The sequence below is a fragment of the Gymnoscopelus braueri genome (genome assembly GCF_963280865.1).
Source record: "Gymnoscopelus braueri genome assembly, chromosome: 3".
NCBI lineage: Eukaryota > Metazoa > Chordata > Actinopteri > Myctophiformes > Myctophidae > Gymnoscopelus > Gymnoscopelus braueri.
The window spans coordinates 19,179,376-19,194,024 of record NC_137612.1 but is presented as its reverse complement, the minus strand read 5'-3'; the positions used below and the strand labels follow the sequence as shown (position 1 = coordinate 19,194,024).

The 14,649-nt window shown below is 40.9% G+C and overlaps 1 protein-coding gene across 2 annotated transcripts in view; it reads left to right on the top strand.

Annotated features, from left to right (window-relative positions):
• cntn3b (contactin 3b) overlaps positions 1-8,979 on the top strand; it is an 82,896-nt gene extending 73,917 nt beyond the window's left edge. For both annotated transcript variants that reach the window (XM_080424394.1, XM_080424393.1), the window contains 5 exons: positions 1,594-1,703; positions 3,288-3,474; positions 4,429-4,541; positions 4,653-4,818; positions 5,541-8,979. In XM_080424394.1, coding sequence (XP_080280520.1) covers positions 1,594-1,703; positions 3,288-3,474; positions 4,429-4,541; positions 4,653-4,818; positions 5,541-5,635 — 671 coding nt within the window. In that variant the 3' untranslated portion in view covers positions 5,636-8,979. The remainder of the gene's footprint in view (positions 1-1,593; positions 1,704-3,287; positions 3,475-4,428; positions 4,542-4,652; positions 4,819-5,540) is intronic.
• The last annotated feature ends 5,670 nt before the right edge of the window (positions 8,980-14,649 follow it).

Here is a 14,649-nt window from a genome sequence, read left to right as displayed (position 1 = left end):
ACGCCCATATATAGGCATGTCACTATGTCTCAGACATAACCTTAAACAAACCTGATGTAGCCCCGCAACTCTAGTTGCTTAAAGTCCCTGTCTACATGGTGTGGTTTTAATACCAATACACATGTTAAGTATTGTCCCTAAAGGAGCTTTATAGTGCCTCTATCATTGCCCTCATTTAGTATTCTGTATCCTATGAATATGTATAGCCTACGTTTGATCCTCGAGAATTTGGGTAATTAGTGTCCACAGAGAACATCCACTAAACACACAGCAGCGAAAAACAAACAAACAAACAAGCCATTCACTTCCTCATGTAAATAAGGAAAGGACAGATACGTACGTCGCTTTCTTGGTACGGCAATTCCAACTGGCAGATTCAGATTCCTGGAAGTTCGATGGAACTTCCAGGCTTATCCAGCATAGCCAATAAATGCTCTTGATTCAGGAAAATAAAAGAAGACACATTTTCGGATGTGTTTTATTTTGTGGATGCTACGGTATATACATTTACTGAGGTACCTAAAGCAGTGGTTCTCAAACCTTTTCATGTCAAGGACCCCCAAAATGATATGTGTCTGGCCGCGGACCCCCATCTCAAATATTTTGTTCCAGGGACCCCCCAGAAGCAAAGATTTGAGCAACAAATGTTCGCTTAAAAATATATATATATTCAAAGGTTTGCACACATTTTCAAGATTTTTCAAAAATAGCAGATCTACAAGCTCATAGCGCGGCACTCGGTGCCGCGCTATGAGCTTGTATATCTGCTATTTTTGAATAGCCAAAGTATAGAAGGTCATAATTATTCTGATACTATATTAACACATTTTGCTGGGGACCCCCTGGAACCCCCTCAAGTACCCCTGGGGGTCCCCGGACCCCACTTTGAGAACCAATGACCCTAAAGAGCACAGAGTATGTTCCTGACTGGGCTGTCTAGTCTGGAAAAACTGACAAATCTGCTAGAGTGAATACTTCCCAGTCAGAAACTCACTTATGTGCTCTTTACATAACTCGGTAAAATGATATTAATGTGCACATTGATAAACAGCATGTGATATGTCCTCTTTTATTGTCCTGAACTGTTTATCTGACAATGGTTGCAAAACAAACACATTTGTTTTGTATTCATAAGCTTGTCCACCCAGCTCTCTTTGACTTCATTGCATAACATTGAATATCCGGCTCCAATTTGAAAAAAGACGTCACACTATAAGTTTGCTCCGGCACTGTGGTTGCCAACGACACCCCCCCATGCCCCCTTCCCCCACCCCCCCCCCCCCCACACTCAAGCTGGGAATGTCAACTTGATATTAGTTATTGCGGTGGTAGATTACAGGAAATCCTAGCAGACATTTACCACACCGCGCTGTCAGGGAGGTATCCTGTTAATTGAATTTGCCGGGCAGATAGTCTTCCCTTATGTCAGTCACAGATCCCATTAAAAGGAGAGTGGGGGGAAATAGCTTTTTAGTGAAACTACAGGTCTATTCTGTGCCTTCTTCTCATTGCTATTAGTGTGTGTATGTGTGTGTGATGGTGCTGGTGCTGGGGTGAGTCTGTGGGATTCTCACCAGCGCTCTATTTCTGCAGTCCCCAGTGTGGCTCCTAAGAGGGTTAGGGGTAGAAGTGTGTCTGCAGCTCAAATTGAAGTGATCTGGGAAGCTCTCCCTTCCACGCCAGAAAGAGTGCTTGGATACGAGGTACGTATAGTTATGTTTACGGTTCATATAATTCAAGAGAGAAATTGGAGAAGGAAACAAATTGTTTTGTCAAATCACATGGTCATGGTGCTATTGCTTTATTTATTTATTTATATATCTCCTTTTGTGACCATATTCCATCATGTCGCCTTTAAAATTACATTTTATCTTTTATCCCTGTTATTGTTTATCCCTATATTTGTCTACGCATATCTCCGCAGAGGTTTGACGTTAAGATTTGTATCGTAAAATGACCTTGCCGCTTTTGGGAACAGCATCAACCTCCAATAAGTGCCCCAAAAAAAAAATCCCTCATCCTTTTAAGAATGCAAGGAGGGCTTCTACATTTTCTTCCCGTTCTCTTTCGATATCTGTCACCTCTGGCCTTCGCCACAAAGCACCCTGGTTGCCATGGAACTAGCCATATTGTCCTGGTAGAATAGGGCTCATTTCTCCAAACCCAATCCTAAAGTGGATTTAACATGCTGAATCTCAATGGGAAGCCATCAGTATGCACTGGGAGCCGTAGACTACATTATTCTGTGCTTGTGGGAAAAAACAAGGTGCTATGCTCTTACAGTGTGGCCAGTACAGTTACGAAAATGCCAAATCTACATAATCGCTTGTAGTATTATTATTATTATTAGGATTATTACGTTACTATAAATAGTTTAGTAGTAGTAGTACATTTTATTTCGGCCCATTTAACAGAGCAGATATACATACATACAATTAAGTCCATTAATGCTAGTAGCACCGAAAAGGTGTAGGCTGAAGCCGAGGCTTTTTTTGCCGACCCTTTTTGAAAAGTTAATTTGATTTCACAATACCCAGTCCTCAGTGTACAGGGTTTTGTAACTGATAATCAAATGCAAAATAATTGATAGTAGCTGCATCGTGAATCCGTGGAATAGTGATATATAGCGATATCCCGAGGGCAGACTTCACATTTCTGTTTAATTATTTATTGACTTAACTCTTATGTCAGTCAATACCAGACACGTGAATATTCACCCAAAGCCAGCATTTGATTACTTCATTTTCTTCATCAAATGTCTCTTCACCTGCACCCTTAATTGGAAGTTAATACCCTGAAGGAAAGTAATTAAGAGCTGCATTATGTACCAGTGTATTTGTTAATGGATAGATTTGTGTTTATCCTTGAATTATCTGCAATTTATGGACGGCTTGTTTCAACACTGTGTTGTGAGACAAACACAGGCGTTAGAGACGAAGACAATGTTATGCCTTTTTTTTTTTTTACACCACAGAGCAGGCAATATCTCACATTTCCACTCTGTGGTCAGGTATTGTATGGTTTACTAATGGTCTACCATGTTTCTATGAAAAGAATGGGGTTGAGAGGATGTGCATCAGCAATAGCGTGTACCCAGTATTGAAAAAAATCCATTATTCATCAGTACTTCACCTTTTCCCCTACTGCAATCCAGATAGCATTTTAGATTGGCTTATGTACGCTTTTCACAATAACACAATGAAACAAATCACTCATCTGTGCTTCTCCCTCATACAGTAGGAATCTGACAGTTTGTGTCTATTGTCCACACTTCTGGGGGTCAACAGGTGGCCTACTGGGAAGACGATACCAAGCCTGACACAGTTGGCAGAGTGAGAATATCTGGAAACTACACACTGGTTAATGTCACAGGGCTGAGAGCAAACACACCGTACTACCTCGCCGTGGCTGCTTTTAATACAGCGGGAACTGGACCCCAGTCAGCACCCATCAACGCCACCACTAAGAAACCTCGTGAGTCTCGTGCGCCATGACGGTGGCTTTAAATAGAATAAACTGTGTTCATAAAGCATGTTTGCTCCCCACAGATGATATCACTCAGTCGATCTCAACTCGTTTTCATATCCATGAATCTAATCGAATTGTGATTTAAAGAGAGCACACTCTGGGCCCTACTGGAAAAAGAAAACCAAAAGAGAGAGTTTAGTTAGAGACCATTTTGTCTCGTTTCTTCTGCACCTTGGGCTGGGCAATGTATCGATATTATATGGATATTGGGATATGAGACTAGACATCATCTGGGGTTTTGGATATGGCATAAGGGTTGTCTTTTTCTGTTGTTGTTTTTTTAAAGATTTTTTGTTGTGCTTTTTATGCCTTTATATTAGAGATAGGGAAAGTAGGCTGATAGGAAATGGGGAGAGAGATGGGGGGAGGTGACATGCAGCAAAGGTCGTCGGGAACGGGAGTCGAACCCGCGACACGCTGTCAGACTGGTGTTGCAGCTTAGGGTGCCTGGACCGTCACGCTACGGCCCAGGCCATCTTTTGCTGGTTTTAATCACTTAATTTATACTTTCAAGAATTGTCAAAAATAAATCCAAAATAGATGGAATAGCAGATCATTGTGAGGCATTGTGACTTAGATGTGATATTTTAACTTCTTTTTTTTTAAGTAAACAAAAGAAAATAAAGAAGAAGGCACTTGGTGAACAATATCGTGATATTTGATTTTGTCCATATCGCCCAACCCAACCCTATCTGCACCTAGAGTCCTGTAATACTACACACAGTGCTCATTTACATAATGTACTGTGATATAAAAAAAAAGGTACAGATGAAAAAAGTTATCCTAAACCAAGAAGTGGTCATCTATATGCAAATGTTCATCAAATCAGTATAACAAGTAAACATGTGTAATATAGTGTATGACGCCTTTATCTACCTGTTTTGACTGTCACTCTACTAGCTCCTGGTCAGCCTCCGCTCAATGTAGAATGGACCATGATTGGCTCTGTGCTCACCTTACACTGGGACCCCGTGGTAGCCATGGAGACAGAGTCGGAAGTCATTGGATATTTGGTATGTCCCTGTGTCACTGTGTCATCTAAAAAAAAATCTTTCATCATAAGCCAAAATCACTTTTTTTGTTGTTGTTCAACCTTGGGTTTTGCTCTGGCCCATTTGTGACAGGTACTGCTGAAGAGACACCGGTATAATGACATCAGCAGCATGCTAACAAACAAAACCAGTGTGGAGCTCAGCCTCTCTCCCCATGACAACTATCTCATCCAGATCAAGACCTTGAGTGAGGGGGGCGAAGGCGTGGGCAGCGAACCCATCCACATCCATAAATTAAGTGAGTTTGCCTCTTTTTCTCCATACACTAACCCTGTGACCATTGCTAAAAAGCTGTAAGTGGAGATGCAATAGTCCGAGACGTGTATTTAATTTGGCTTCATTGCATCCCTTTCCACATGTAATAGACTTATTACAGGTGCAAGGAAGGCAACCCCTTTCAAGTAATGTGTGCCCGGTGTCATCCATCTCTGCCATCGGGTTATTATTCCTTGTTGACTGGCTGCACTGCACTAGCACTGCAGCATATCAAACAGTTCCGCTCCCACCCTCCTGCTGTGCAAAATTGTATGGTGCCTCAGCTTTTTTTTTGTTGCCTTAAAGCGATTTGCCTTTTGATGTGGTACAAACCTCATCTTCTCCACATACTTTAAGTGGTCTCTCCTTTTTGAAAGCCATTATTAATGTAGATATGAGGAGGTGGGTGCTGCTGTGTAACTCACAGCTGACTTTTGATTTACGATGACTTCAGGGCCTAGTTCAATAAAATGTGGTTTTCCTCTCGGGATGTTTTTGTGTGTGTGTGTGTGTGTGTGTGTGTGTGTGTGTGTGTGTGTGTGTGTGTGTGTGTGTGTGTGTGTGTGTGTGTGTGTGTGTGTGTGTGTGTGTGTGTGTGTGTGTGTGTGTGTGTGTGTGTGTGTGTGTGTGTGTGTGTGTGTGTGTGTGTGTGTGTGTGTGTGTGCCATTGTTCTTCAAGAGCTGCCTTGCTTGTTTCGGTTTCAGGCATGGGAGCACGGGGTTCTGGAGCTACTCGACTTAGACTGCCATACCTCTCCGCGGTCCTCATCGTCGCTGCGCTGCTCAGCCCCTTGTTGTGATGTCCAATCAGAGCCTTCTGAGTGGCCCTCCCCCTCTCCTACTTTAGTCAGCCAGCTCCTCTCTCTCTAGCCCTCCAATGGATTGGCAGCAAACTCAGCCTTCGATGGAAGGACTAAAATGGAGTGGAACAGACTCAGCTGGACAGGAGTGGACTATTAAGGCGACAGTGATGCCGATTTAAATGAACGGTCAGATGCGAGCCAGGAGGATGATTTGTGTGCATGGCCTTTTTTGTTTGTTTTTGTATTTTTCCCTCCCACATCATAAGTGCCACCATGCTCTTAAGGAAATTTTAAGTGTTTTGTTCTTCCCCAATGAGTATACTTCCATTTGGAAGTTGTGATGTCTGTGTGAGCTGCGTTTGAAGGGGATCCTTGAAGAAACTAATGCCTTAAATCCATTTTACACACATGCATACCAAAGTAGGTGACAGAGACATTGATTTATGTAATGTAACATTTAATTTTCGGGATGTTTATAGATTTTCTTTTTTTTTATCATTATGATCTACTTTATGATCTATTCGAGGTCAAATTCTCAACCGCAAGGATTAACCTAAGAAGTATACATCCGTTATCATTATATCATATGGCAGAGTGTACCTTGTGGTAAAAATGTATTTCATTGGTTGAACTAAAAGTGATTATATTAATTTAGTACGTCCATTAGCGAACTCCAACTTTTTTCCAGACACACATGAATCATAGAATATTTTTGTGACTTTCCAACCACTGCAAAAAAAAAAAAGAAGAGGAAGAATCCCCCCGTTGCATGCTTTTTTGTTTTCAGCTGGCTTCGTCAAAGGGACCAGGGCTGCAAAGCAGAATTATCACCTGTGCCTCACAGACCCACTTAAATAGGATTAGGCCTATAGCCGAGCAGCAAGCGCTTGAAGTTCAGATGGTCTCTGCAATACGCCGTTCTCTCTATCTCATTCTCCTCTAAATAATACATGCCTATCGCAGTCTCCATTTAGAGTCAAGAGAGACGTTACCGTTTCAGAGAACAGCCTAGCGTGTGGTGTTACTATATCAAGCAGGTCCCATGTGTGCTGGACCTTCTCTGCATTTAGACGACCTGTGTTCTAGATACGTATATCATATTACGGCAACATGCACTATCATCCGCAGTTCAGTCAACCAGTCGGCCCAGTACACAACAGGACTACGGGCTACTTGGTGCCTTCACTAGAACACACTTTTTATTTTTGTTTATTTTTGTTTAATTCTTTCTGCATAGAGAAATCTCAACCAGAGTGGAGCCCATTGAAGGAAAGGCTATGATAATTGACTTTTCATAGGAGCAAACATGCTGGCACACCTAAGATGAAAGAGGAAGCTCGATATACTATGACATAGTACCGTATATTGTGGAAGTTTTGTACCTAATATTTATAATCTACAGACTGCGGCATAATAGGATTCAATCTGTAGCATAATTTAGGAGCAATTTTGTCTTCTGAATAAATGGGAAAGAGCCCTGACTGTAAATGGAGCGGAGGGTTGACTGACATTTTTATCTCTTGTCTCCATTGGACAAGAAGTTACAAGAAGAAAATTACAAGAAGTCTACACAATTAGAGAATGTAGAAGAATTGTTATTTTGATCAACGTTTGCCTGTTATATCCTATTGGTACCAACATCAATACAGCATGGAATTGTGGACAAAATCTTATCCGAACGATAACAAAATATTCTAAGTCTTGAGGCTAAATCTCATCAAATGGAGGTCCGTAGCTCAAATGCCGAATAAATAATGGTCCTTGATAAGAAAAGGGTTGAAAACCACTGCTGAGGGAGCTACTTCAACTCTCTGTTATCATGCGGGGGGGGGGCTTTTCTGTCAAAAGCCAGCCAGCTGAGAACTGAGGTGTGACAGTGGCTCCCGATGATGTTCCGGGGGGTTCTGGAAAGAACCAGTCAACTGTACTGCTACACATAACTGTGCCTTTGCCAAACACTGGGCTGTGTGTGGTTATTTAGTTATTGTCATTGTTTGTATTTTTGCTCTTCTTGCCCTATTAAGTCAAAAGCACAAGGAAGTAATGCAAGGTTACTGTGTGCCCTCACTTCGTCAGAAGCAGGTGTGCAGGCCCCAGAGGCTCCGTTAAAGTCCAAACAGCTGAGACACAATCAGCACAATCTTATCTGCACCTTGGCCAGTTTCATAAAGCTCTCCGCGTGTTGATTAGAGCGCCGCCGGACAGTCAATGGGATATCGATTCTCCTGCCCCATTATTGCAACTGTCACAATTCAGCTGCACCTGATTGACCGATGGCCGCGTTGTTGTTGTTTGAGCATGTTTTGTTGGGGCACAGTCATAGATGTCTGAGATGTCCTATGCCTCCCACTTTTCCTTAGCTCCACGTAGGAGCTCAGTCCCAATCGAATTATTTTATGCGCCGTTCTGTTTATGACCTCAGAAGAGCTTGCTGAATTCGCTTTTTACTTCAAACAATTGACTCCTAGCTCATTTCCCCAGGAACTGACTATTTAATTTTTGTCAAAAGTGAAATCATTACTACAGGCAGTTACAGGATGTCATGTTACTATGGTCGTACTCCACAACATAAAACAGCCAGCATTCTAGGTTTATTACCTCTCATTCTCTTCACAGCAGAATAATGAGTGTTATTTTCCTTCCGAATGTGTAGGTTAATCTTCACATTCAGATGTCAAATTAATAAAAAAGGTCTGTATAGGAGATTTTAGTGGTTTTAAAACAAGTGTACTGGAACATCAGTTGATGCCGATGGTGTAACATTATTATTATGATTTTAATTTTTTTTAATAATCCAAATAAGGTAACTTCATCAATGAATTGCCAGTTCATACAGTACCTAGTTAACAGTGCTTAATTGTGTGCCAGTCTCTTCTTAGCTCTTCTGTTATTTACATAGTTCTAGATCAAGTAAATGTTCCTTGTTATCCCTGCTAATGCTCACATAAAGAATCCTTTAACATTCTGGCCTGGTGCATTGATAAATAACACTAAGTACAATCTAAAGGAAAAGAAGAATGATGGTAGCCCACTTAGCTAATAGAGAATGGATTAAATGTATCTGTCAACACAACAACACACGTGTACTTAACATACACACAGTCAACTTGTTTAAATTGGTTTATATTGTGGATGAAGTTGTTGTAAGAGAAAGAGTGTACTTGGTCCAATGTAAATAGCTTGCATATATTTTCTAAACATGGCCAGCAAAGACAACCTATTGCTTTTAAATGGTGTGGTCCTCGACCTTAATACTGGTGTATTAATCAATTATCTCTGTGAGATTCTGACAGAATGCCATTTTCATATTGAAAAGTAACTGTTTTGTCTTGAATACTAAAACTGTGCATGTTAATCATTGTTTTGTGAATTTGTGTTGATTTTTTTCTATAACTGTAACTTAATAAAAATGTTTACTCCAGCCAGACTGTTTGCACTTTACCCACCAGCAGTCTATCCCCTGTTGATGTTTATTCATGCCACTGAATGTTTCAGCATTCATCCCACAGCAACACTGATGACTAGTCAAATTGACAATCTTGTATTAGGGATCGTTGTTTAATATGTAATAATGGCACTGAATGATAAAAGCCAAGCATTTATGTTTAATCGAGGTGAAGGTTGTAACTTTAAGGTAAAGCACAGCTTGCAGTGTTAGAGGTTGTACATACAGTTTTTAACGTGCATGCGCGCACGCACTTTATGGTAAAGCAAAGCTTGCAGTGTTAGATGCACACACACACTCACACACACACACACACACACACACACACACACACACACACACACACACACACACACACACACACACACACACAATTTAGGGTGAAGCACAGCTTGCAGTGTTAGATAAATATTCACAAACATGTACTTTGTGAAGATTCACACATCAATGACAAGCACAACTTGTTTTAGTTAGCCGGATCCAAAGAGGATTATTTTTTGTTGTAACTGTTTGTAGCACAAAGTAGTGTTTAAGAATAATAATCACCCAATTCAAATAGCAGAATTTGAAAGTTTTCTGTGTTGCGAATCATTAGACTTGCATGGGTACAATACATTAAAAAAAAGTCTGTTCATTGATTTCTGAGCTATTAGGATTACTGTGGGTTGTTTCTAAGTAACCTACATGATCCATGTGATTAACACTGGTTTACATGACTCATAGATGTGTGTGTGTGTGTGTGTGTGTGTGTGTGTGTGTGTGTGTGTGTGTGTGTGTGTGTGTGTGTGTGTGTGTGTGTGTGTGTGTGTGTGTGTGTGTGTATCATGTATATATATAGTCAGGTACTGTAGCTCTCGTGCACATCCAGGGTAGAGGTGCTGGTTTGGCAAGATAATGCATATAAGAAAGAAAAACCTTCCCACTGCTTCTCTTAGGAAGGGACCGCACACTCCAATGACGATGGACAGGACTTAGTTAATGCTTAGTTTGCTTTTATTAGCACGACGCGTTTCGCCATGTTGGCTTCATCAGGTGCATATAGCACCTGATGAAGCCGCGAAACGCTGTGTTGGCCGTATTGGCAAGTCATCCTGTACGTGTGTGTCATATATATATATATATATATATATATATGACACACACGTACAGGATGACTGTATATATATATATATATATGACACACACGTACAGGATGACTTGCTTCGTCCTACATTTGTGTGTTGGAGTGTGCAGCTCTTCTTTTGAAGGTACATTTTTGAGTGGCGCCAACCACTCCAACATTTGACCGAGTGTGTTTGTCTGTATGTCCGTATGTATGCATGAGCATGGCCTCAACAGCTGCAGCTGATTGCAACACAAAGATGCAACCAGTTACACTAATTAAACACAAACAGGACACAGTGCAACACATGCACCACTTAAAGACATGCACACACACACACACACTGGCTGGCTCAGCACACGCGTACTGAAAAGTAACTAAAGTGCCTAAAAAGGTAACTACAGTGGGTCAAAAGTAATGAAAGTAAAGACATTGAGTAAAAATACGTAAAAGTACTTAAAATGAGTAAAAATACTAATCACAAAGATGCAACCACTGTTGAGCAGCCTTGAATGGACAGGGATTTAACAAGAGAGAGAGGTGTGTGTGTGTGTGTGTGTGTGTGTGTGTGTGTGTGTGTGTGTGTGTGTGTGTGTGTGTGTGTGTGTGTGTGTGTGTGTGTGTGTGTGTGTGTGTGTGTGTGTGTGTGTGTGTGTGTGTGTGTGTGTGTGTGTGTAAGTGTGTGTGTGTGTGTGTGTGTGTGTGTGTGTGTGTGTGTGTGTGTCCAACATCTCCATCCCCTGCCCAGGGCCATTCCCAGTTGCCCATGCATTAAGCCCTCTTACAGTAAATGTAAGGGCATGTTACATTCATTCAACAGGGGTCAGGGGTGATAGCCCATGGCATACATAAAATATTAATGATTTCAATGTAATACATTCTGAGATACAGAAAAAATCTTCCTCAAATATTAATTATTACAGAAGAGCATGGAAGACCATTCATATATTCATTATTACAGAAGAGATAAGATTCTCTGTCTATATACACTTGTGTGTGTGGACAAGATTGACTTCTACTACCTGACCTGGCGGACACCTGTGACATTTTTCTAGTTCAGGTCTTGTTTCACAGTTCAGGCGTTGTTCAACAAGCTAACAGTAGCTGGGTGGAAACTGTTCAGAAATCTGATGGTATACGGCTTTTGATTTAACGGTAGAGTTTTCCTGGCCGTGGTCGTAGGAGCGGCGTGAACAGATTGTGGCTGAGGTGGTGAGTGTACTCTGGGTTTTGACTACACACTGCTTCTCGTATAATTCTTGTAGGGAGGGAAGCACACCTCCCACAATGCGCTCGGCTGTACACAGCACCCTTTGTAGTGCTTTCCGTTCGAGGGCGGAAAAGTGCCGACAGATGCTGGATCCAGTACAGGCACTGCTGAGCCTTTTTCCGCCACATTTTAACTGCAGCTAAATATAGCTTTTTAACTAAAAGTTGCAGTAATTAAACAACATAAATATTTACAATTGTTAAATTGTGTGAATTTATCAGTTTCATAAATGTAATTTGACAGTTGTAGTATTTGGTTCGTCTACATAATGTAGGCTATGTATCCAATCACCGAACCCATTCCGTTAAAGAAAAAAGGGGGGAGGGGTTTGTTGTTGTTTTTGCGTCTGGGGGCATCACCTCCTTTTTTGTGTAAAATAGGAACTTGGTTCAGCTCCTCCCCTTTCTTACTTCCTCCATGCAGGTGCTTCGGTGTTTATTCCAACTAACAACAACAATACATGTTTAAGGCAGTAGATTCTGCTGTTTCTGTCTGGAGAGATTACGTATTGTCAATTAATATGTGCTGCCCCATTCAAATGAAGAGTAAAGAAGGAGTAGCAGCAGCAGTACTAGTAGTACTAGTAGTATTAGTAATATTAGTAGTAGTAGTAGTAGTAGTAGTAGTAGTAGTAGTAGTAGTAGTAGTAGTAGTAGTAGTAGTTGTAGTAGTAGTAGTAGTAGTAGTAGTAGTAGTAGTAGTAGTAGTAGTAGTAGGCTAGTATAATAGCATTAGTCATAGTTCATTATACATACTGTATATTCTGGCCACTTGCAATCTATTGACAAATTAAGAGAGGCTTCACTCAAATGCAATATATGAATTAAAACCAGGTTCTGTAAATTACTTGACATCTTACAAGCTTAGAAAAATCCTTTTGAACAAGAAAAGCCTTTTAGCAGGTGTCTTTGGATCGGGTCATTATTATCAGAAGATGCTTGTCTGTAAATGGTGCGTAATTACTGGGTGAGCAATAATGAGCATTTTGTTAATTAAAAAGAAATGGCAACCTCATCATGCAGCAGGCAGCATGAGCCATGGATACTATTTGGAATTTGAAGTTGGACACTTTTGTCCCTACGGTCTTTAAACTTTGATGTGCACCAGCATATCAAGTGCTTTTTATGTTTATCACGTTTTGCAGCAATACTTTATTATGGGTATCAGGGAATTGCACGAACATCCAAAAATGTAAGGCAGACGCAGGACAAAAGATAACTCTGAAATATATAGCCTAATTCATGCTTTATGAAGAAGGCATGAATACTGAAATGTAATAAAGTCAACTATGTTGAGAGCTATTTTGCAATGTGCTGACTTTATTTCCCTTATCATTCAAATGACAAGCAGGGCCAAAGAGCTCTGGCATAGTACCATAGGGAAAGAAATGTCACGAGAATACAATGAATACCTGACTGAATGAAGATTGCGTTCAAGTGAGGATAGATGGATTTCTGTTCGGAGAAGTAGCAGTGCTCCTAGGTTTTGTCCCTGGGTATTATGGATGGGTACAATTCCATCAGTGTTCACTAATTATGAGGGCACCTTTTCCACACTTGACAAGAGAAGGGAGACTGGAGGGAGGTTTTGTAAATTAATCACAGAGGTTTATTAATGACGGGGTATGTGGACTATGCAGCGAACAGTGGCTGGCTCCATCCATCACCCTGGAAACAACTCATCGATGGAGCATGATTTCAGAAACAAACATTAATGTGCATTAGTTATTCAAAGACAACCACTCCAGAGACCAGGTGAAATGCATATTTCATTTGGCCTTTTCCATGCAGCGTTTTGTAGAACTGTATTATTTCTCAGGGAGTCATCACTTAGCAACCCTTGTTGCCAAGCACGGGCCAAGCACGTCTGAAAAGGTGAACTTGAGTAACACCTCTGTCATTCTTAGAGGTTTATATACTACTGACTAGTGACTACTGTGTCAGTATTCTGTATTGTCCACCTTCTAAAAAATAATAATACTTGATCCCTATTTGACATCAGGAAAGAGTGACACACAATATCATGGACTGAACAAAACTTTGAACGAGCTATCACATAAGAGGTCAGTTTTCCATAACTAGATGACTTCATATCAAAAAAAGAGTGCTTGTGATGAGGCTCTGTTTGCAAAATCCAGCTGCCATCTAGCATTTCAACACACATGACAACAGCCAGCCTTGAGCTGCCAAAAATCATCTACTACTCTGACATTGAGGAAAATACAGAGGACTATGTTTTTCCACCTGTCCGTCCGTGTGTGTGTGTGTGTGTGTGTGTGTGTGTGTGTGTGTGTGTGTGTGTGTGTGTCCATCAGTCTGTGGACAGCTACCGTTGGCCCAATCGATGTGAAACTGTGCACACACACTCCCTGGATGCCAGAGCATAACCTCTTTGCACGGACATTCCCACTAGGCAGAGGAAAAAATGCCACCCTTTTCACATTGGCCTATTATAGTGCCACCAGCAGACCGATTTTTGCTAAACAGATTTCGTCCAAACATCACGCAAATCGGTACACATTATCTCAGCCATGACTGAATTCCAAACATTGCTGGTCTAAAAAACTACCTGACCTGGCGGAGACCTGTGCTCCGAGGAGGACTTTTTCTAGGGCATATCAATCGGATCGGCGGTGCAACGTAGGTGTGAGGGCCGTGTGTAGCAACTTGAACCCCTAGTGGAGTGGTTAAAACACTTAAAAATTGCTTTTCAAATCATTCTCCCCCTTACCAATAAGAGCAAGGGGAAGGCTGAAGAGAAGATGGAGAAGAAGGAAAACATGATAATAATAATAAAAATTATAATAATAATCATGATCATGATACTCATGATTATTATAATGATTATGATTTTTAAGTCAAATCACCACTCTTCTCTTATGCAGAATTATCATGATTTAGTGCTCAAATAGTGCTGAAGCTATTACTGTCATTAGAAAACAAATTAGGCATTCTAGTGCCATTAGATTTGTTTGACTGTTCTAAACATTTCAGGATTTTGGCTAAAGTATTATTGCAGTAGGCTCTGAGGTCTTCTGTATATTTGTCACAGTCACAGTCTCAGACTTTTGTCTCATTGACTGCAGTGTCTAGGTCTTGTATATCTATGTTTTTTTGTTCCCTGGTCTAGTTTTCTTGGCTCTGTTTCTGTCTGCCCCAGCTGTATCTCATTTGTAATCACTCCTCTTGTATATC